This window comes from Marmota monax, unplaced genomic scaffold (assembly GCF_021218885.2).
Source record: "Marmota monax isolate L192 unplaced genomic scaffold, Marmota_monax_Labrador192_F-V1.1 WCK01_AAM20220418_F8-fsc00613, whole genome shotgun sequence".
Classification (NCBI taxonomy): domain Eukaryota; kingdom Metazoa; phylum Chordata; class Mammalia; order Rodentia; family Sciuridae; genus Marmota; species Marmota monax.
The window spans coordinates 1-25356 of record NW_026694236.1 but is presented as its reverse complement, the minus strand read 5'-3'; the positions used below and the strand labels follow the sequence as shown (position 1 = coordinate 25356).

Here is a 25356-nt window from a genome sequence, read left to right as displayed (position 1 = left end):
CGTCATCGGAAAACTGACCTTTAGGCGTCAGCCTCCTGTCTTAGGTTGATACCACTGCAATTGGATCATACCCGTCACTGACTACCGGTCCAGCATAAGCCATTGGCCCCCAAATTTTAGACCATCACTAGCAGAAGGGAGGAGGATACAGAAATGCCACGACACCAAGCCAATTGACGGCTCCTTGGGAAAAATTGCATCACTGGTGACACCATCAGCAAAGATATGTCAGCACTACCACAATTAACATGGGGTGCGCTGGCAAGGAAATAAAAATTGCATCACTAGTGACACCATCAAACGATAGTTACATAGTCCAGGCAAGTTCTGCAAGCAGTTCAAAGCAGAGGAATCTATCAATATGTCCATTTCCTCCCAAAATCCGTTTCCTCCCAAAGTAAGTTGACTCTTTGAGCATTACTTGTTGAGTTCTTCACCGGCACTGGGATGGAGATAGGAATTCTGGCAATGATGCTAAAGAGACATTATCCTGAAAAGAATTATTAAATATAATGAAAAGGAAAGGTGAAAGTAAACAAACAGATCTGTTAACCTACTTTAAAAACAATCCTTAACAGCCTTTTACCTAATTTAAACTAGTAAACAAACAGATCTGTTAACCACCTTTAAAAACAATCCTTAACAGCTGTTTACATAATTTAAATTAAACCATTTAAATCACGTGAATAAAAAAAATAATAATAATTCGGATCCATTTTTCATGAGCGCTCCTCATATAAGAAATATGGACATACGCACATACAGACATACAACACAAAACACAAGAGTGTACACAAACGTACAACACATAAGAAAATAGTAAAGGCCTTGTAGCTTTACCTAGGTGAAATCTCCATTGCAATGTTTAAAAACTCCACAGTCAAAAAATAAAACTGATCAGAAAAACATTAACCTAGGTTTGTATGAGCTCAAAAAATAAAAATAGAACCTTATGATGTGGAAAAATGCAATAATAAAATAGCTATTGAAAAAAGCATCCTGGTTAATCACTGTCGCAGATGTAAGAATGGCCAAGCTGGAGTTCTGGATATCAGCTGTTATGGATTTGAGTCAAATCATCTTCTTTTCGATCTGTAGAAACTGTTTTAGTTAATCTCTCTGGAATCCAAATGGGCTGCTGTTCTCCCTGTGGAAAAACACAAACAGACCCCCGACTCCAGACAATCACTGGGTCAGGACCTTTCCATTGTCCTGTTAGAATATCTTTCCAAAGTACTTTAGGCTTATGTACATTTTTTGGATACATATGCCTTTCCGCAGCACTAAGTCCTGATGAATCCAAATTTAAAAAGTTTAGAGTAAAAAGCGTTATTTTAAGTTTATCTTTGGGGGATATATACCCCCTTCCAATTCCCTCTTTTTGCTTTAATAAGTATGTTTTAATAGTTTGATGAGCTCTTTCAACTATGCCTTGTCCCTGTGGATTGTATGGGATTCCTGTTATATGAGTAATACCAAATGATGAGCAAAATTGTTTAAAAGAGGTAGAGGTATAGCCAGGACCATTATCAGTTTTTAACTGTTTAGGAACGCCCACAGTGGCAAAATTTTGTAAGCAATGAGCTATAACATCTTTAGTTTTTTCTCCGGCATGAAGGGAGCCCATCAAAAATCCAGAAGAAGTATCGACTGTAACGTGTAAATATTTTAATTTTCCAAATTCTGGCAAGTGTGTGACGTCCATCTGCCAAATATGGTTAGGTATCAGTCCTCTAGGATTGACTCCAAGATTAACTTGTGGTAAAAATGTCACACAATTTTGACATTGTTTTATTATATGTCTGGCTTGTTCCTTAGTTATTTTAAAACGCTTTTGTAAAGTATTAGCATTAACATGAAACCTTTTATGAAAATTTGTAGCTTCTTCAAATGTAGAGAAAATATGTATGTCATGTGTAGTTTTATCTGCTAAATCATTGCCTAAACTAAGGGCTCCAGGCAATCCTGTATGTGCCCTAATATGTCCTATAAAGAATGGATCTTTTCTGTCCCAGATTAGACTTTGTATAGTGGAAAACAAAGAGAAAACAGTAGAAGAAGGGGAAATCCTACCAGCATCTTCAAGAGATACTATAGCATTAACTACATACTGACTATCAGAAAATAAATTAAATACAGAATCTTTAAACATCAAAAAAGCTTGTAAAACTGCATTAAGCTCTACCTTTTGAGCTGATTGTTTGGGTACTAAAAATGTAAAAGTTTGATCAGGGGTAACTACTGCTGCTGTACCATTATTTGACCCATCAGTGAATATATTTGGAGCATTCATGATAGGTGTTTTTCTTGTCATTTTAGGAAAAACTACAGGATGCTTAGACCAAAAAGACAACAAAGGATTAGATGGTAAATGATTATCAAATGAAACATTAGATTTACACATGATTATTGCCCAAGTATTTAACTCATTAGCTAACTCATCAATTTGATCCATAGTATATGGAGTAATAATTTTATTGGGAGAAATTCCAAACACTCCCTTCGCTGCTTTTATTCCTTTGAGTATTAATTGTCCTACAGCCTCAGGATACCTAGTAAGAATCGTGTTAGGAGAATAAGATAAATGTATCCACAATAATGGACCTTCTTGCCAAAATACTCCTGTAGGAATATTTTTTGTTGGTAGTACAATAAATAATAAAGGCAAACTTATATCAATTCTATCCAAATGTATGTTTTCCATATATGTTTCAATAATTTTTAATGCCTTTCTTGCTTTAGGAGTTAACATGCGGGGTGAATTTGGATCTGATGGACCTTTTAGAATATCAAATAAAGGTCCCAATTCTCCTGTTGGTATACCTAGATAAGGCCTTATCCAATTTATGTCTCCCAATAACTTTTGAAAGTCGTTAAGTGATTTGAGTTGATCTACTCGTATTTGAATTTTTGGTGGACGGACCATGGTTGAGGATAATAGAACTCCTAAATAATTAATTGGAAAATTTAATTGTACTTTATCTATTGCTATCTCTAGATTATAATTTTTTAATAAGTTTGTAAGTGTGGCATAACATTCCAGCAATATGTTTTTATCTTTATGTGCCAATAATACATCATCCATATAGTGAAATATTTGTAGTTCAGGATTTTGATTTCTAAGTGGCTGGATTGCTTTGTTAACATATATTTGACACATAGTTGGACTGTTAGCCATCCCTTGAGGGAGTACTTTCCATTCATATCTCTGATCAGGACCTTCATGATTTAATGCAGGGATAGTAAATGCAAAACGTGGACTATCCTCGGGATGAATTGGAATTGAAAAAAAACAATCTTTAATATCTATAGCTAAAACATGCCAGGTTTTTGGCAAAGCAGACAATTGAGGAATCCCTGATTGAGCAGGTCCCATAATAACCATCTCATTATTAATGGCTCTTAAATCTTGCAACAATCTCCATTTACCAGATTTCTTTTTGATGACAAAAATGGGAGTATTATGGGGAGATATGGAAGGTTGTATATGTCCTTCCGCTAATTGTTGTTTGACCAGATCATGGGCTACTTGTATCTTTTCTTTAGTCAGGGGCCACTGAGGAACCCACACTGGTCTTTCTGATTTCCAAGTAATTTTGATTGTCTCAGTGGCCCTTTCTGAAAATCCAACCCATGTCTGTCTGTTCCTTGATCTATTTGTACTGGTGCTGCTATACCTTGCCCTTGTTTTCCTAATCTTTTTTCTTTCCTAAAGCCTTGTCTAGCTCTAGTAGTGGGCGCATTAGGATTGATGTTATTTGTTAACGTCAAACCTAATTGATCTAGGACATCTCGTCCCCATAAATTTATAGGAAGATGATCCAATACATATGGCTGTATAGTTCCTTCACATCCTTCAGGATCCTTCCAATCTAATATCATAGAACTTCTATGGGGATTAGTCGCCACTCCTAGGCCTCGAAGCGTTTGAGTGGCTTGTTGTAATGGCCAATGTTTTGGCCATTCTTGACGAGATATGATGCTAAGGTCAGCTCCTGTGTCCAGTAGCCCATTAAACTCATGACCTTGAATATTTAGTTTTAGCATTGGGCGAGAATCTAAATTTAAAGACAACATAGCCCAATCTACACCTGTGGAGCCTAATCCCCTGGAACCTCTTTCTACACTATGACTAGGAAATTTATTATGTAGGCTGGGTATTATTAACAACTGTGCTATTCTATCTCCAGGTGAAATTACTGATATACCTCTTGGAGAACTAGCTATAATTTTTATTTCACCTACATAATCGGGATCAATTACCCCAGGACTTATCATAAGTCCTTTTAATGTAGATGAACTACGTCCCAATAATAAGCCTACTGTTCCTTGGGGAAGAGGTCCTTTTACTCCTGTGGGAATGATTTGAACTCCCATCTCTGGAGTTAATACTGCTCTGGCAGAGGCACAGATGTCCAACCCTGCGCTCCCTCGGGTTTGTCTGATGAGGGATTTAATGGACAATGTGTCCTGGGCACTACCCTGATGGTGTTGCTGGGATCCTCCACTGCCCCGTATATTTGTGGTTGTGGGCCCCGGAGCATTGGGCCCCCCTGTCCGTTTTTTGGCAATGGAGCCTGATGCCTTTCTCCACGATATCTTGGATAAATACCTGGTCTTTGTCCGTTTTTTGATAAGGGAGTACCTTCTATGGTGGTTTGAGAACGGCATTCATTAGCCCAATGTCTCCCTCTACGGCATCGTGGGCAAATACCTGGTATTCTATTCCTTTGATACCTACTTTTGTTAAACCCTCCTCCTATGGGGCAATTCCTTTTAAAATGTCCTGTTTGTTCACAATCATAGCATGTTTTTGGCCTGGCATCTAAAGCCTGTTGTACTGCAGCTGCCAAGACTTGCCCTTGTTCATTAATATCTCTACATAATTTAATATATGTGTTTAAATCTTCATGTCTCCATGGTCTAATAACCTCTCTGCAGCAACGATTTGCTTGGTCATAAGCCAGTTGTTTTATTAATGGCATTGCTTGTTCTGTATCCCCAAAAATTTTGGCAGCCGTTTGAATTAGCCTATCTACAAAGTCAGCGTAAGGTTCATTAGCTCTCTGTATTACCTTAGATAGCTGACCTTGTAAATCTCCATGTCCTTGTAAAGTCTTCCATGCCCTAACTGCGTCTGCAGCAATTTGTGCATATATAGCAGGATCATATTCAATTTGTTGCCGTTGACCCTCATAAGGTCCTTTTCCTAACAACATATCTAGATTTCTTTGAGGGTAACCGGCTGCTGCATTTCGCCTAGCTGTCTCCGTGCAAAATTCCTCATTGGCAACCTTCCATAACAAATATTGTCCTCCATTTAGTACAGATTTACACATGCTAGCCCAATCTGCTGGCGTCATGTCCAAGTTAGTAATGGACTCAACCATGCTTACCGTGAAGGGAGCTTGGGGACCATAGGTTGTTACAGCCTCCTTTAACTGCTTCACTGTTTTAAAATCTAAAGCACGGTGAATTCGCTGCCCTCCTGCCTGTTCAAGTACAGGGCATGCTAATCTTTGAGGTCCTGTCTCAGGATCCCATTTATCAACTACGGGGTTTGAGGGCCACTCAGCTGTCTCCATCGGTGGGGCTGTTGGTTGAATTACGCCCTCTTGTGATAAAATGGAGTTAGTAACAGCCTCCTGTTGTGGCCTTTTTCCTAACAACCCCTTTTCCTTTAAATTTTCTTCCTCTGTCTGACTAGCTCGAGAGACCTTCTCTTTTGCTTGATCTAAAATGTCTTTCTCCATGGTCTGAACCTCTAACAATTTACTTAACATCTTTTCGGTTTGTTTTTTACTAATTTCTAATCTACTATAAAGATAACGCAACCCAATAAGATAGCACAAAACAAAGCCGAAACTGAATGAAACAAAAACGGAATAAAAAATCGTTGTATCAATTTTCTCTTCCTCAGGGCCGACAAACTTCAAACCTTTACTCAACCATTTTTTCCAGTTTGCCTGAGAAATTTCTAGGGATAGGCAGCTTGAAACAAAAACAAGATAAATCAAAACAATAACACATTGTTTTTTGAGTTGGTCACCCATTCTTTCGCTCTTCCTCAGGGGCAAGCAATTTCACTTACCTCCAAGCTTCAGAAGTTCCCCGCACGGGCCGCCAAATGCCGCAGTCTGGCTGGGCACAAATGCCGCAGTCTGGCTGGGCACACAATCACGAGCCACCACACAGCTTGTAGATTCAAACAGCAACTCTTTATTCCCGAACTCACACCAGCCGTCTACAATCACGTTCTGGGGAAATCCACGTTCTCTGCCCAAATCCACGTTCTCTGCCCAAATCCACCTCCACTGGGCTTCTATCTCCAAAATATACTGTCTGAATCCCGTGAGAACTCAAGGGGAACTCAGGCAGCAGGATACGCCCTATTCCCAGCAGGAATAATCTTAAACCTTAAACCTGGAACCTAAACTGGGAACGCCCTAAACACGATTATCTTAAAACCGGGAACACCCTAATCTGCCTTGGTCCTTGAGCAAGGTCACGTACATTCAATGTCACTGCAACATGGGGTACGCTGGCAAGGAAATTGTCATACTTACTTGGCTAATGGCTCCCAGCAAATAGTCACCAAAGAGTAGAGTGCAAGTGTCCACACAAGAACAGGTTCAGTGGTCTCCATAGCTAATTTCACACCCAAGATAATACTGTGTTAGGAAATGATCCACTGTTTAGTGCAACTACATCAAATCCTACAGAATGCAGTCTCCATAGCTGTTCCACAGTCGTCATGGACCTGTGAGCATGGCATCTGATTTTGACCTTGCATTTGATTGGGCATGATATAGTGCTTCTTGCCTATCCACCTAGCAAAGATTCAGAGAAGTATTCAAGTTCAGGTAGTAGGAATGCAATGAGACCTGCCATCTTCTTTACCATTCTTTGATAAATATTTATATATGGCACCACTACTCTGGATTATTAGGGAAGCATCAAACACACAGAGAATGTATGCAGTAATTCCACCTCTGGTGGATCACGAAAAAATTAATCAGAGGTACTGACAAATGATGATGTACTTAAGTGTTCACTGCAGGTTTATTACAATGACTCCCAATTGAAAGTCACTTAAATCCCTTCCAGAAAGGTCTGTCCAGATTCAGCCATCCTTCAGACAGTCCTAAGGGGCTGCTTCCTAGCCACTGCCTCTGGTTGATGCCACCCTATTTGTGTAGCCTTCACTACTCCCTTGCCCTGTTCACAAGCCTTTCCGGCCTGTGCCACCCCTCTTCCCCCACGTTTCTTCCTCTGCCTTCATCCTCTCAACATCTCCTCCCTCTTCTCTTTCCCTTCACACATTGGTCCACCCTGTACTCTCCATCTCTCCCCACCAACACTGCTCTATCAGTCCCTTCCCTGCTCCCGAGACCACTCCCCCACCCCTCCCTCTTTCATTATCCCTTCTTTCTCTACAGTGCTTCTATTCTCCAACCCAGACAGAGTCTTATCTCTCTAGCCATGCATGGAACAACTTGAACACCTCCTAATCCACTGATTCCTCCAGCAGATGCTCTGCTCTTGAGGACAAAACCCAAAGCCCTTTCTGTGTATCTGAGTTTTGACTAGTGGTAGACAGAAGAGGTGGTCAGCTGCTGACCCAGTGGGCCAAGGTCTGAAAATCCTTCAGCTTCATAGACATGTCTTAGGCTCCTAGGAACCATGCCAGAAGCTGCCCAGTGGGTTTCTCAAGCCACACATTCACTGCCTAAGTTGGGAACACTGGCAGCTGGAAACCTGCAACTTGCCTTGGAAAACATCTCCTTCCAGCCAGCCCTCCATTCAGAGAGGTTTCTGTCTCCTTCCATAAATCCTCCCTCTGCCCCCCAGGTTATCTGACCAACTGTTCAGCACACCTTGGAAACTCAGGATGGCTGAACTTTCCATTCCTCAATCAGGCCTCTAGAGGAACTACCCCACCCCAGTGCACTAACGGGAAGAAATAAAATCACCAATGGAAGACCAGAGTCCTTGCTTGAAACAGTCAGAAAACTGAGCAACAGATAAGTAATACCTAAGCTATTCTGAGGAAATCCCCACCATCACTCTAGGACTCCCATCATAGCCTTCTTTGCAGGTCTTCCTGATGCTATAATGGTGAGGGCACCTTTGGTCCTTAGGTCTCTTGTAGATGAGTTCACCAGGTGCCAACGCTGTTGGGTCACACAGTGTCTACATTTCAGCCCCTCATGTACTCAGGGCCCTGGACCCCAAATCACTTTGAATCATTTGATGCTACTGGGAGACCTCACTGGGTCTGTGGATGTCTCACTATTCCCGTGCTATATTCTTAGATGCACATGACTACCCACAGCTCCAACAGAAGCATAAGCAGCCCTGATTCTGCAAGGGATGATGAGAAGGAACCACTAAGATGGCAGAAAGTGCCAAGTCAAGTCTAGTACACAAGCTAGGAATAAGAAAATATTGAAAACAGAACATTTATGAAATCTTCTAGGACAGTAGTAATCACCACATATCACTGGCCTAAAAATATTCTGTTGCCATAAATTAGCAGGTGTACAAACTTGATCCTTTGCACTTTAGTGGCTTGCGAACTCTTAAAAGTAGTGGCAGGCAAATTAAGAAGCTTCAAAAAGGAATTTGTGTCAAGTTAATTTAAGGGTGGGATGATGAGAGATTTACTGCCAAAAAATAGTGAAAAGTCTCAGGCATGGGCAAACTCCAACCACTTGGAGACCACAAGGATGCTTCTCCAGCACCTCCAACAAAAGTCCAACAATACTGACCACAAGTATTTTGGATAATTCATCAAAATTCTACATTGACTATTTGACACAGGTGTCAATATAAAGTTCAAGTCATTCTTTATATTTTAAAAACTCTGTGAAGTTAAGCCTAAAACCAAAAAAAAAAGTTATTTACACAAATGTGGTGCCCCAGCTCATTCCATCACCTGTCTCAGGACCACAGTGGTTCTTCTTCTATGCAACAGTGCTGTGTCACTAACATCAGTTATGTGATTGAACAGTGTGGATGGGCAGTCCAGGAATCTGCAAATATGCTGTGACACATATACAAACAAAATTGATACCTCTGTCTAAAGGTTTTTAACATACTTAGAAGATAAAAAAAGGAAAGCATGATTATCAAATATTTTAAAATAAAACTAATTATGAAAACAATATCTCAGGTCTTATCCATAGTACTGGCCAGTATAGACAAGAAACATGGAAAAAATCAAACTTTCATCTTCCCCTGGTATTTAGCCACCCAGAATGGTAGAGTATTAGATTTCCAATTTCATTACTCAGAGATACATGTGTTCAAAATAGAATTAAGTAATAAAGGTACAAAATTCCTATTTTGCAATTTTGTATTTGATAAGCATGGTCATAGTGGCTTAAACACTTGTTCAGTGACTTAACTTAGAACTTAAAGGCACCATCAGCCACTCATGGGCACTGAGCACTTGACATGTAGCTAGTGTGATGGAGAAGTGCAACTATTAATGTGCTTTAATTTAAACTTACACAGGCTCATGTTGCCATAGGCCACCCCATAGAAGTACATCTCTGAAGACAAGCGCCATCCCCCTTGCTTTGCCAAGGTCCTCAACTTTACTGCACAGCTGGGCTCCTGATCCTTTCTCAAGCCCTGCAGGAGAAGAATGCCTCTGCATGAAGCTCCTATGGAGCATTTCTGCTCCATAGAGGTTATGCAAGCAACACCCTCCGCTGGCACACTGCAACCTACATAAAGAGAAGACCAGGTTCTTTTTCTTCTTAGTTACCTCAGCTTCCAGCAGAAGGCCTATATTCATGATGGATTCTCATTGCAGTTTTGTGAACTGAAGTGAAATTGTTACAAGCACCTCATTAACTAGAGGAATTCAAGTTGAGTCCTCCAGGACTCTGGAACTCCATCCTTTGGCCCGACCTTTGTTTTGTTACACTCATCAAAGACATTTACACCTTATCAAAATCCAAGCTAGCAGCACAGCCTTTCTGCTACAGCTATTTCAAGGGTGCCTTATCCAATTGGCCACATGGTACCCATGGGACTTAAAAGTTCCAGCTCATTGGCTCACTTACCCTCCAACATCAGGCATCAGAACCATAGTTTCACTGTATCATGAACTTAAGAATGAGCCAAATGAGCGCACTCACCATCACCAACATTTAAGTTCTTGAAAGCCAGCTAGGAAATAGCCCTCAGCAAGGTCCTGACCCAGGTGGAGATATCCAGGAATCCAGAGTCTCCGATGCTCACATGGTATGTTGTTGAATATTAACAAAAATCCAGTTGCTAGTTTATGCTTTTGGGGACTCTAGTATTTTAAAAATTTAACTCCATATATATATATATATATATGAAAATATGTGGAGTTATCCATTTACTTGTTGGTGGGTTTTTTTTTTCTTTGTAAAGACTACTTTCTTAAAAATGGGTAATTTTTCTATAATTCCACAAATACAAAGAATTATGACCTGGACATCAAGAAGCTGGGAAATTATCATGCATGGAAAATGACATTCTAGATTTCATCCATTTCAAAATAAAATTTCATTCTTTGGAGGCAATGGCAATGATAGTTAACAAAATAAAAATCCAGAAAGAAAAAAAAAATTGAGTTGAACTTAAAAATATTCTTTTTTTCCCAAACCTAACAAATTCTAAAGATATCTGCAAAAATAAGATGACAAAAATTAAATACAGACATCAAACTTTTATATATAAAAGTGAAATCTAACAAATGCATTGTAAACAGTTTTCAATTTTGGATCTATGGACATATTCCATTGATATTGAGGTACACAATCACTTACAGTAATTATTTTGTCAGATCTCTTAAAATTGAGAATTCATACCCTATTGAAATCAAATGTATGATACATCAAGATCATTGTATTGTCTTGAGCAACTAATAAAAAATGTTGAAAATAAAAACTATGATAATAAATAAGAACATATTCAGCATTCTTGAGGCCACTAATTTTTAACAAGGTAGCACATGCATAAAATTTAATGAATAACTTGGCAAAATTATAAAGTTGGTCTGATCCACAATAGCAATGGGATATTTTAATGTATCTCAGTAAATAAAAAAGACAAAACTGTACAAATTACTTGAACAATTTCAATAAAATATTACTATGACACATGTACAGAAATCCTGCTTGAGGAAAGATTTCTCAATATTTTTAATCAGAGAATAAAACAGAACTAAAAATAAGCAGAATGGCCATATTAAACTGTGAGGAGTAGGAAAACACCCAGAATTTTCCATCCAGTCTCCTCAGATAGAAGCATTTGCAGTCACCATACGTGGTAGACAGTGCTCTACCACTGTGCTACACTCCCAGTCCCTCATCTAGTGGCTTTGTGTTGGCATCACTGTAGCTGCCATATAATAAGTAGCAGATTAACTGGCACTGAAAACATAGATATTCACTATACAAATGAGATCTTATACCAATGTAACTTGTAGGGGAAAATAACACAGTATTTTCGAGAATGACTGGCTAAAAACCTTAGGGTTTGTGAGAAAATTCTAACTGAGGGATATTTGATGTGGAACTGGTACAAAAATGTAGTAGTAGGAAACTTCACCTCTGAGAACAGGGAAACCAATCGTTTTTTGTTTAAGTTGTAGATGAACAAAATACCTTTATTTGTTTATTTTTATGTGGTACTGAGGATTGAACCCAGTGCCTCACATGTACAAGGCAAGTGCTCTACCACTGAGTGTCAATCTCAGCCCAAAACCAACTGATTTGAGGATGGTTTTCATTAGCAAGGCTACGAAGCAGAATAATGTGCTTGTAGCAAATGTTCACATTTAAATTTATTTTTTAGCTGACACATAAAAAATGGTTTACGGAGTACCTCATGACATTTCCATACATGTCAAAAATGCCCTGAATTTGAAATTGAGTAATCCTAGTAATGAATACAGTCTAATTCCATCTTAAAATTGGGAGCCATCTCATTATGAAGTCATGAAAAGTTAATTTCTGTTTTACTAAAAATTACTGTGATTTCTAAACTTGTGTGGAATTCCTGCCTGTGCCTTGAACTCACCCATGCCTTGTTTTCCCTGACCATATAACAACCCTCTCTAAAACCTTAGTGACACCTCATATATCGTGGCTCCCCCTGACCAAATAACAACCCTCTCTGAAACATCAGCAATGCTTCATGAATTCTAATGTTTGGATCTAAATATTTTCCCTACCATTACATATTAAGCCATGTAGATCTTTAACTTACTACCTGCCTTTGTATTATGGTTGTCAAAATCCTGTTATCTATAAGTTCTCAAGACACCCCCCAATGTATTCAAGATTAGTTCTGCAGCTTCAGTTAGCTATCATGAATTTGTTTTAACTACTCTACTGAAAATTAGTTTTAGATTCTCAAGTCAGAAGACCTTTAAGTTCTTTCCAATTTCCTGCCACTACAATTTATTCTCCAGTGAATTGTCTTTTCAGGTTTGTTTGTATGCAAAAGCCTCTATAAGTCTCATGTCTGGATAAGAAATAACAAGGCCCACTCCAGCCTTATGAGATCAGGCTACATTGGTCCTCACAGTAGTTGTACTAATTAATAGTCCCATGAATTTACTTAGTTTTTGCTAAACTGGTGGGGCCATAATAGGTTTTCATTGGGATTTTAACATATATTGTCTTGATATTAGTTATGTTGAGTGTCTTTCATGTTTATTAGATGTAAATTATCTGTACCCTCTTCTAACTATTCTATCAGAACATCTAATTGGGTATAGGAGTCTTGGTGTTGTTCTGCAAGGTTTTTCACTTAGTTTATCATCCCTTTTGATGTACATAAGTTTTTCAATATAGTAAAATTTATTAGATTTTTCTGTTTACTCAATAGTATCTAAGGAGCAATTAATCACAAGCATGGGGTTTTAAAAAGAAGGAAGCCAGGGTGGAAAATAGGCAAATAAGTGATACCATATCACAAGTATGATTGGAAAGATAAAGCAAGGCAAAGGGAATGACACACATTACACAGGATATGATGAAAAGTCCTCTCCAAGAATATTTTATTGAATTAATGTTTTAAATGAAGTGTGAATGAGTGCTTCATTGCTTTCAAAAAAGTCTTCCCCTCTCCAAGGTCATGAAGATAGCCTACGCTGTTGACTTCAAAATCTTCTGTCTTATGCAATTGGATCTCTTCCTGCAAATGTCTGTATATGATGCAAGGGAGAAATCTAGTACTTTTACCATTTTGAAATCAATGATCTGATCTCCACGGACTGACTAGTCCATCATTTTTCTACTTATCTGCAAGAGAACCTTCAGTGTATAACAAAATCCACATGTGCACATATGTAGTTTGTGACTGCCTTTGTACAGTGTCTTGACTTTATGTCACCTGGTGAGATGTTTTTTCTATCCTCAACACTATGTTTTATGTTTGCCTGCATTGACATTCATAACTATAATTCATTCATTATATTAAGACTATATGGAAAATCATTCATTTTCCTTCTGAAGAATATTCCACTCACCCCCAATACTGCCTTTTTATTTATTTATTTTTCTATTGTAAATGATATCACTAAGGCAATACTTGAAAGTCTTTTGGCACCCCCTTTCTCAAGGGCACCTCTCCAAGGGTGGAGACACTGGCTGAGAAGATGTGTGAATACACAACTTTGTGTGATGATGCCAAAGTTCTTTAAAATGGTTCTGAAACTCTCCAACATTTCAGGTTATGCTGACCTACATCCATGTTGATGCCAGTTACTATCAATTCCCTAACTGTGGCAAATGGAGTAAAAATTAAATGGTGTTTCATGGTGAGTTAGGAAATAGCACAGACTGCAGATGAGAGGAGTTCTTATTTAATTCCACAGGAAGAGGACTGGGCTGCTCTAGAAGACATACTGCAAACACTGTCTTAAATTTAGAAATCAGAACTCAGAGAATTGTTACATGGACATAAATTAATGCATTTGATTAAACAGAAAAGAAAGTCAGACTTTTTATGACAAAAGATAATTATTTTAACTATTTATTTTGAAAGTGAAAGCCAGCTTTTACCAACTAGGTTACATGGGTAAAAATACACTAATGGAACAAGGTGAATTGTACCCCAAGATTTTAGTGAAACACAAACATACACATAACACACATTATACACACAGAGAGCAATATAAAAAATAACTATGTTATGCTTGCAAAATAACATGAAATTAATAATTCCATTTTCTTTCCCATGTGAAAGAAAAGCAGGAATACTTATTTGTTGTGTTGGAATTTTTATTTTTTTAATCTTTGTAGCACTAATAATGCCTTTTTCATATACATTCCAAAAACCTGAAAAAAATATAAATGGCTGTAACAGGAGGATAATGAATTCTTTTGCAAGTTAGGTGGTTTCCAATTATTTTGTTCTTAAAAAATTCCACAAAGAATTTATTGAGTTGTCAACAGAAAAAATCATTAAACAGGATTTTTTGTTATAAACAGCAATGATTTTTGGTTCGCTGAATACAATGAGCTTTTTAATAACAAAAATTGTGAACATGAACACTGCAACTGATCTTGCAATTTTACTCAAAGGCAAAGTCTTCTTGTCAAAAGGACATCACCCAAAGGTGTGATCTAGAGTGGGGAAAATGGAGTAGAAATACAGTTCAGAGAAAAATGGACAATGTAAAATTATCAGTTATCAATGTTTTCATATGGTTTTTACATAGATTCTGATGGCAGATAGTTTATCTTTTACCATTAGATACACAAGAAACTGAGCAGAAAGGATCACTTCAAAACATAAATGTATGAAACATACCATAAAATTATACCTTTGAGACTATTCACACATTTAAGTAAATATAAATGAGAAAATAATAACATCACAAAGTAGCTACCATTTATCATATACCTGATCATTTAGTACCTAACACTTCCCTATGAAGCAGGTAACTTCAAGGACTGTTAGCAATGAGGATGCAGAGTTTACAAGGCTAAGCATTGCTACAGGCAGAGCCACTCAGCATGTGTCTGCTTGGCTTTCTCATCTTCAAATAGGGATAACAAAACTTGCTTTATAATTATTCCTCAAACATGTTTTCTGAATAAAAGCAAATAAAATTATAAACAATTGATAAGAAATGGAAAGTCACATGAAGTCATGAATTCAGATATAAGTGCTCAAACAATAGAAATAAGACTCTTTTTATAAAATACTCTCAAACACACACTGAGCTTAGTTTTTCCTCTCAGCAACCTGAGAGTCTACTGTCCACCACAAACATGAAGAAGCATATGTAATTCAGCTCATATGAATTTTTTAATCTGCAGTGGATGGCCAAGTACAAGCAAGGCACCCAGGTCTCCCTCAATCTGCATAGGCTTCACTAACAGCACCCTGAAGGGTGGATACAGCCTGTCACTCAACTTACTTCTTTGGAGGCTTCATTTTTTTTCACCTTTTCTTCAGTGTATTCATCCAAAATACTCACATGACATCCTAGTGCCAACAAAGTCCTGCAAAACAAAAGCAAACACTAGCTACAGGTGTCTTCCCTGGGTCCAGACAACCCAACCTAATGGCTGTGAAGGAGATAGTACTCCAACCTAAAAACACAGCATATGTCAGTTGCTTTAAAGCTAAACAAAACGTTTTTTTTATTTTCAATTTTTTACTTTTGAATAAAGTGCAAGATCCTAAATATTGAAATGGCACAAAAAGGAATAACTGGAAACATAAGTCTCCCCCTAGTTCCTTCTGTTTAGTGCCTTTTCCTTCTACAGAGGCATTGACTGCTGCTGGTTCTTGTACATTGTTGAACCCTGATGCAAAGAAAAGACTAACAACTCCATTTTTAAGTCAAATTAAAGAAAGCTTCTATTTGTGTACACAAAGAGAGCTGATCAGTGGCTGTCTCTCCCAACATGGGCTAGAGGTCAGCACCCCAGATTTAAGGAAAGAGGTTTTGTAGCACAACAAGTTGCAAAGGGGGGTGTCTTGAGAACTAACAGCTAACAGGATTTTGACAAGCATAACACAAAAGCAGATAGTAATTAATGATATAAATGGCTCAACATTTCAAGACAGAAAATAAATTCAGATCCCAACATCAGAATTTAAGAGGCACCACTAAATTTTCAGAGAGGTTTGTTAACTGCTCAGGAAAATCCAGGCATGGGTGAGTTCAATGCAAGGGAAGGCATTCCAAGCAAGTTTAAAACCTCAAAATATGGCCAGGCCAAATACAAAATCTAGTATTTACAGAAAATAGAAATATACTTTTTATAACTTTTGATGAGATGGCTCCCAAACTTAAGAGGGAATTAGGATGGGTTTATCACCATCGGCCTGGAGTCTACACATATTAAATAAAAATATGTGTCTGTGTGTGTGTGTGTGTCTGTGTGTGCATGCATGTGCACATGTATGCCATTGATGGTGTGCCTTTCCCACAAACAAGAAAATACAAGTTATTTCTCTATAACTTCCTCTTTTGACTTGAAAATACAACCTTCAGATTACTATCCTTTCACTTAAAGCTGGTTTATTTTTTTAACTCCCTGAAGTATTCCATAAGGTGGAAATGTCAAAATGCTTTTCTTTCTTATGTAAGAGCTTTTTATTAAAAAGCAAATCAGAACTGTAACACAACCTTAAATATTTGTAAATTAGGTCACAAAAGGGATGCAAAATTTTTGTGGTTTAATTATATATTCATACAGCTAAAGTCACATATAAAATCTTACACTAATACACAAGATTATTCCATGATTAAAATAGTCCGAATCTAATAACCTTAAGCTATGTTAGTAATCTCTTTTCCTCTTATCTTAATATTATTTCCAATATGAATTCCCTGACCAAATGGAATCTAAAAAATAAATCTAAAAAAATTGTTAAAGAATGACTTAACCTCTGCAAACTAAATGGTTGAATTACAAAAATTTCTGGGAAAATAAAGTCCTAAAGTACTAAGATTAAAATTACCATTATTGTACATGTATATTTTATCATGTGTTCATGATTCTCTTACTAATAAACTTTTTTAAGGAATTTTGCAAGAGTTGATCTAATTGACCTCCCTAATATGTGGCTTACATAAAGTTATTCAAACTTAATGTACGTTCATATTTATATTTAATTCACCAAAAATCTATTCTGCCAGAGGGAACAAAAATCTGGAGTGAAAGCATTTGGAGTTACTTACTAGTACTTACCAAGTCCTGCCCCATTTCTATTTTTTCTCAAGATTTTCTATCTTGAACACACACATGATCAGAACCCTTATCCTTCCAGGTAACAAGTGGGTTATTTCATGCAAAATAAATTTCATGCAAAATAAAGATTTAAACAAATCTTCCCAGTATGAGTCCATTTTATACTTTTAGTCCATCTTCCAATTGCCTAAAGACAAACCAGCAATCCTCTCTCATTATTAAATATCACACAGGACAAGCCCTAGCTAACAGAGTATCTTATTTTTGTTGAGTTTCAACAACTAGAGTCAGGTTACACTCAAAAGTGATTAGCTATTAAAATTACTTTTCCAAATGTGAAATCTTTTTTTTTCTCTTAGGGGAGGGGAAATTTTAGGCACAAGTGAGAGACAGGGTACATAAAGCTGTGCATTTAGTACGTGACTTTGTTCACTTTTTCACAACATGGTGGTTATTTTCTTATATATTTTACTAAGCCTATATAAGAAAAGATAGTGCTAAACCTATATATGAAAGCAAATTTGATAAAACATTCATTTTCAAGTCTCATAAATATATGCAGTTCTCATTATAAAGTCTCTACAATACATTTGCACATTTTCATAGACTAACATAATACACAAACTCATGGATGTCTCTTGCTATGCAGTTAATTTTGCCTAGATCTGCAATTATCTTCATAAATATTCAATAAAGCCACAAAAAAGTACTATAATTTTAGGAATTTATCCAAACTTTAAAGGAAAAAAATGAGCAGCAGAAATTCCATAAAACAGAAGGGAAACCAATCCCTTATTTTGTTTTTCTTTTTGTGTCACTTGTTTGAGAATCACTAGAAGCATACATGAGGTTTTCTATATATTGTTCAAGAACTTGGTTTTCTGATCTTAGCTTCAGATTTTCTTCTTTCACTGTAACTTCTCTTGCAGAGAAATCTTCAAGATCTTCAAGGCAAATATTAAATAACTTTGACAAGAAAGATTATGTATTGAAATTAGAGCTACAAAAATTCTGTAAGATGCTCTAAGAGGGGACAAGTTGTGGTGGGAAAATCCCTACCAAAGAAGTGACATAAGTAAAGACAGTGTAAGCAGGGAAGAGGCTGTTTGAACATTAGGCAGAGAACTTTCTAGTGAAGGGAAAGAGAACAGACAAGGCAGCAAAATGCAAACTTACTGGAGGAGGTCAAGGGGGCTGGAAGACAAAGAACAAGGGATGGTAAGGCCCTGCAGCTCCTGTGAAAATATGGGGTTCAAAAGCAATGAGAATCCAATGAAGGGCTTTAAGCAACCTGTGTGTGGGGTCACATATGTGCATGAGTAAATGTGAAATTCCATGTGCAGAATATAGAGAGAGGGTGGGAGGACCAGTTAGGAGACTCTGGGTAGTCTGGGTGACAGTCAGTCACTACATGGGGGTAGTGGGGAGAGGGGGACAGATTGTAGCTATTCTTGGAGTGATTAATGATGGGATGGACTCAGGGTTAAGACAAAAGGAGGTGTCCAGAATGACTCAGGGTTCCTGGCTGTGCAGCCAGATAACTGACTCAGGAGCTCATTTGATGAAGAGACTTCAGTGACACTGCTTCATCATACACTGAGGAACATGTCACCTGCAGGCTGGGATGGACACCTCCTCTTCTCATAGCAGGTGTCTGTTAAGGATCAACACTGGGGCACTTTGAGAAACTCTCCTCATGGCATGACCTGAACACCTGTGGAGAGTTTAGCTCAAGAAGAACAAAGGCCCCAGTTTAAGCATAAAGATTCACAATATTCAGGACTGGGAAGATTGCTGCCAGCAAGAGACCAAAAAAAAAAAAAAAAGATACAGAAGAGGGAGCAGAGGGAGGACCACCTGCTCCTTTAGACAGGAATGATGACTTTCCATTACCTACTGTCTCTCCCCCTCTTCATCACTCTTCTCCACTGTCCTATTTCCCTCATTCCTCCCTCTCCTATGCCCACATATGTACCAATCCTACAAATGGCATTCAAGGAAAAATACATAGCCAGGAGAAAATCACCGACATCTATCTATATGTTAACTTCCCACGAAAGTATTCTACAAAAGTATGTTGTGTGTTGGTTAAACACCATTATAATAACAATTTCTGAACCATGACTTATTTATTCAGAAATTAAGACCTGGAATTTGAACAGTATTTTATTAATTGAACATGACACCAGATACTAGAATTTGAGCCAGGTTGTCCACTCAAAGACACCTGGCTGCACACTCTAGTGACCTGTGCTATTCCCAAGTAGATGTTAGAACTTCATGTTCTTCTACAATAGGCAAATGACAGTTTGGGTGTAAAGTAAGTCGTCTGCTAATGATTTACATTACAGAAAGCCACAGAAAGAGTACCACATTATATTTACATTAAATTGCCCCTTTATCTAAAATGAGGGTTTGTCAATTCTCAGGATTCAATGAAAAAAGTTGTTAATCCCTCTGAGATATACTAAAAATCCAGCAAACAGAAACATGGATGGTGCTTGCTCTGCTGTACATAGGTGGAACTGAAGGCTTCAACATAATGCTGTCACTGAGCCCCCACATCAATGACAGGAAATAGAGACACTATTATCACACTGAACAAGGTGTTTTCTGTTTTTCTATTATTCATGTACTGAGTTGGCAAGGGCCCCAGCAGAGTAAATGAGAGAACAGTCTCTGGCACTGGGCGGCTTAGGGTCAAAGACTTGCTCCACCAAGGTGATCTTCCTGAAGTAACTCAGCTTCACTGATCCTACGAACTTTAAAGACAATTTGTCTCAAAAAATTAAAAGGGTTGAGGGAGTAGCTCAATGCAAGAGTACTGGATAAAACCCTCAGAACCCAAAACAAAACAAAACAAACACAAACAAACTACTAGAACAGAGACAGTCTGTGCCTAATTTATTTCCCAAATTCTAGAATCTGAAACACTGTTTAAGTTTTATGTTCTGGGTCCTGGGTAAAATGGCTCCAATGAAAATAACTCCTTATCCTTAGCAAAATAGAAACCAAAAAAACAAAAAACAATGTACTAGTTAAGTGACCTATTTGAATAAAACCAATTCTACAAGTCATCAAGGATGAAAGGGGCCAAAAGAAAAGTTACATAGTTTTCAAAATCATTTTCTGAACTTTTTACATAAATTTGAAAATATATTCATTTATTCTACCAGCACCAGTTTTAGCTTGGCAAAAAGGAGATAGTAAATTCAAGAGATCAACGGGTAGACAGCCAGTGAAGAGCAAAGTCACATTTGCAAGATGATTAAAAAAAACAAAACAAAACAAAACAAAAAAAACAGCCCATCAGAGTTTTCCCAAAAGAAAAGACTACTGTTCAGACAGGCAGTCTCAGAGGACTCTATGAAATAGGGTGCTGTGACTCAGTATGCCTAGAAACAGGAAAGGCTGAATCCACACTTTCTAGCTACTGTCAGCACACAGATGTGAAAAATGTGAAGTACAATGACACTTGTTTAACCCTTTTAACTCAGCACCCTTTAAACAGGTCAGATCAGTACTTCTCAAACCACCCATGACAAGGGACTAGTTTTAAATTTCCAGTTACATCATGGTCTGCATCTCTAATAAAATACAATAAAACTTCTAGAGTAATTAACATTTCAAAATGAATACATAAAGGATACATACCCACAATTTCAAGTTATTAGCTTAACAGGCATTAAATTTCTCCCTTAAACAGATATAAAATGTTTAATCCGTTAGTCTTAATATCTTAACTCATTTTGTCCCAGACCAGTCATCGCTTTTGACTGGTCTGGTTCCTGGTCTGCGTAGCACTGCATTGGATCACGAAATTCCCATGTTCTGTAACATCCATCAATACCTGTAGGATACCTTTTGGAAAATGCTGACCTAGAGCAAAAAGACACAACATAACAGGGTTAGAGTCAAATTCCCAGCAAATATCCATCCAATACACCAACACATTAATGGAAAGTTCTAGCTGGAATTCAGCTAACTTCATAACTGAGTTAAAGTAAAACATTTCTTTCTGGCTTTTTTTAGGTGAGACAGATTTGGAAAATGAAAAATTTGAGGCACTCAACTTTTTGAAGTTGTAATTGTGTGCCTGTTGAGGCATCTTGGGGAACTAACTCCACCAGACATGGGTGTTGTCTCTTAGTGTCATCATTAACCTGGGACATGACAGGAAATAAAATACTCTCAGGCATCAGATAAGCAATAATGCTTCAATGGGTGGCAAGTGGAGACCTAGAGCAAGAAGCAGCACTCAGGGCTATGCCAAGGGAAGCTGCCTCAGGATCCCTGGTCCACATCAGATCAAGTGTTAGTAGTAGGTTACCATCCTCCATGCTCCCTGCTCTCTACCCCTATCCATGCCTCAAGCTCCCATGGGTCTCTGCCATGCATACTCTTCGCCTGATGCCCACACTGCTGCTCACTCCACTCCTTCCAGCATTTGATCCGACCTTACTTTCTCCACGAGGTTCACCAGTCTTGCACACAGGGCAGTATGCCCACCCACCTTACTCCTTTAGATTTGTCCAAAATACTCAACACCTTTAACAGACAAGATCCTTATCTATTTGTTGGTTTCTGTCTCCCTGCACTTGGAAGAGAAGAACAAAAAAACAAGGATTTGCATCATTTGTTCTTTTTTAAAAAAATATTTGTAGGTCCGCTGAGCATTTGTGGCGGGCGCGCGCGCGTGCCGTCAGCGGTAGCGGGTCTTGAGTGGCAGGGGGTGGGGGGGGTATCCTCGGAGCGGGCGGAGGGGAGGGGGGAAAGGAGCTCAGGGTGAGAGTGAGCCGGACGCTCCAGGAGGCGAGGGGGGCAGGGGGAGCAGCGTCGCGGCCGCCGCCGCCTCCGCCTCCACCGCCTGGAACGAGGGGGTGGGGGACGGACGAGCCCCGATGCCGGGGGAGACGGAAGAGCCGAGACCCCCGAGCAGCAGGACCAGGAAGGGGGAGAGGCGGCGGCGGCCAAGGCGGCTCCAGAGGAGCCCCAACAACGGCCCCTTGAGGTGGCGGCGGCGGCGCCTGCGGGGACCACGAGCAGCCGCGTGCTGAGGGGAGGTCGGGACCGAGGCCGAGCCGCTGCGGCCGCCGCCGCCGCCGCCGCTGTGTCCCGCCGGAGGAAGGCCGAGTATCCCCGCCGGCGGAGGAGCAGCCCCAGCGCCAGGCCTCTCGACGCCCCAGGGCAGCAGTCCCAGGCCGCCAAGGCCCCGTCTCCAGTTCACGGCAAGAAGAGTCCGCGGCTCCTATGCGTAGAAAAATAACAACTGATAAAGATCCTAAGGAAGAGAAAGAGGAAGAAGACGAGTCTGCTCTCCCTCAGGAAGTTTCCGTTGCTGCATCTAGACCTAGCAGGGGCTGGCGCAGTAGTAGCAGGACATCTATCTCTCGCCTTCGAGATACAGAAAACACTCGAAGTTCTCGCTCCAAGACTGGGTCATTGCAGCTCATCTGCAAGTCAGAACCAATTACAGATCAGCTTGATTATGAAGTTGCAGAAGAACATCAGTCTCCTGGTGGCATTAGTAGTGATGAGGAAGAGGAGGAGGAAGAAGAGATGCTAATCAGTGAAGAAGAAATACCATTTAAAGATGATCCAAGAGACTAGACCTACAAACCTCACTTAGAAAGGGAAACCCCAAAGCCACGGAGAAAATCAGGGAAGGTGAAAGAAGAGAAAGAAAAGAAGGAAATTAAAGTGGAAGTAGAAGTGGAGATGAAAGAAGAAGAGAATGAAATTAGGGAAGATGAGGAACCTCCTAGGAAGAGAGGAAGAAGGCGAAAAGATGACAAAAGTCCACGTTTACCCAAAAGGAGGAAAAAACCTCCAATTCAATATGTCCGTTGTGAGATGGAAGGATGTGGAACTGTTCTTGCTCACCCTCGCTATTTGCAGCATCACATTAAATACCAGCATTTGCTGAAGAAGAAATATGTATGTCCCCATCCCTCCTGTGGACGACTCTTTAGGCTCCAGAAACAACTTCTGCGACATGCCAAACATCATACTGATCAAAGGGATTATATCTGTGAGTATTGTGCTCTGGCCTTCAAGAGTTCCCACAATCTGGCAGTGCACAGGATGATTCACACTGGCGAGAAGCCATTACAATGTGAGATCTGTGGATTTACTTGTCGACAAAAGGCATCCCTTAATTGGCACATGAAGAAGCATGATGCAGACTCCTTCTACCAGTTTTCTTGCAATATCTGTGGCAAAAAATTTGAGAAGAAGGACAGCGTAGTGGCACACAAAGCAAAAAGCCACCCTGAGGTGCTGATTGCAGAAGCTCTGGCTGCCAATGCAGGCGCCCTCATCACCAGCACAGATATCCTGGGCACTAACCCAGAGTCCCTGACACAACCTGCAGATGGTCAGGGTCTTCCTCTTCTTCCTGAGCCCTTGGGAAATTCAACTTCTGGAGAGTGCCTGCTGCTAGAAGCTGAAGGGATGTCAAAGTCGTACTGCAGTGGGACAGAACGGGTGAGCCTGATGGCTGATGGAAAGATCTTTGTGGGAAGTGGCAGCAGTGGGGGCACTGAAGGGCTGGTCATGAACTCGGATATTCCCGGTGCTACCACAGAGGTTCTGATTGAAGATTCAGACTCTACTGGACCTTAGTGGAAAGGAAGACTTTGGACACTGGGACAGTTCAGACTTTGTATTTAAAAGATAAAAAGGACAAAAAAAATTTAAAGCATTTAAAATCTAGTAAAATAACTGAAGGGCCTGCTCTTTCCATTGTGGATCACAGCACACACAAACCCCATCCCAAGAGCTCCCTCTGTTCTCCCTCTTATAAAATTGATGTTGCCTTTAACAGAAAGGTAGACAAAAAGCAGCAGCAGCTCTAAAAGTGAGGGTTAATCCTCATACTCGGTTCCAGCCAGCAGCAGACTTCTGCTCAATTGGCAGATCCCCTTTCCAACCCATAACTCCGATGTGCTCTGGATCAGCTTTTGACTCAATAGTATACTACTGTCCTTTCAATCCTATCTTCTCCTCCACTGCTGCCCTATGGTTCTGGCTTCTACCCACTGCAACACACTTATCCTCAAATACTATATAATTCTAATCTCTGGAGGCTGGCAGCTTGAATTGGCACTTTAGGGCCCCTTAACAGGATGTGCTGTTAAAACAGCACATGTTTCTCACCCCTCTTTCTCCATTCCCCACTGGGTTTTGGAAAGGAAGGATACATGTGGACCACCTCCCTCCTCTTTGATCCCAGCACCTCATTCCCCCTCCCAAACCTTCATATGGCTCTTAATGGTGCTTATTTGCTTGGAAGCAGGCTCCCAAGAGGGAGGGGGCTGCCCTCTACACAGTCTTTTTGACTGTAAGATAGGGCTGTGTATTAGTGAGACAGTGAGAAAAGTCCCAGGCTAATGGCAGAAATTTGCACTTTGAACATGTGTGTTTTTGTGTTGTGGAACCTGAGATTCCTTATTTATTAATGGAAAGTCTGATTTTTTTGGGGGGGAGGGTCTTCGTTGCTATATTTTGTGGGGCTGGGAGAGATTAGATTATTCTGACATGGGATCCTTTCCACAAGAGGTACTTTGAAGGCAAGGTATAGGGTTGAAAAGCACAGCCAGCCTCTAAAATCATAGCTCTCCAGTGGCCTTTAAAGAAAGCTGGTTCTCAGCACTAACAAAATCACTACAATAGCCTAGTTCTTTTTTTTGGAAGCCTTCTTAGGGAAGGATAATGGGTTTGTGGTAACCAATGTGCTCTTTGAGATTTTAAGAGCATTGAGATTTAAGGAAATTTGAGGGGATGAGGATGGTTGTTCAGGTCTGAATTACAGATATGAGATTTTTTTTTCTTGTGAATTTCCTTTTGTCTCTATCATTTCCTTTTATGTATCACCCTTCTTGCCTGTTGGTTGTTTTGGTTTGTTTTTTTGTTGTTGTTTTTGTTTTTTGCTTTGCTTTATCATTGGTTTGCGGCAGCTCCCTATTAGACACTGTTAGAGAAAGAACAAAGTGTAAGAGTCCTAAGTAAGTCAAAGAAAACTGCTGATTTGTTTCTCTTTTAGTAACACCTCAGAAAAGACTTCAGTAGACAAAGTTAGGCTATATGATAATGGCTTTGGCTTTCACCTGAAGTTCTGGGAATTACCACTTCCCTTCAGATAGATTTT

At 39.4% G+C, this 25356-nt stretch overlaps 1 protein-coding gene and 1 pseudogene across 1 annotated transcript; one reads left to right on the top strand and one right to left on the bottom strand.

The window, feature by feature from the left end:
• Positions 1 to 14302: 14302 nt before the first annotated feature.
• On the bottom strand, positions 14303 to 18182 carry LOC124108442 (short coiled-coil protein B-like; the record flags this gene model as incomplete). Its single annotated transcript, XM_046466896.2, has 3 exons — positions 14303 to 14621; positions 15422 to 15506; positions 17208 to 18182. A coding segment is annotated over one exon (183 nt), but the record flags the coding sequence as incomplete, so codon positions are not given.
• Positions 18183 to 22093: 3911 nt separating this feature from the next.
• LOC124108440 (E3 ubiquitin-protein ligase ZFP91-like) lies at positions 22094 to 25343 on the top strand (annotated as a pseudogene).
• The last annotated feature ends 13 nt before the right edge of the window (positions 25344 to 25356 follow it).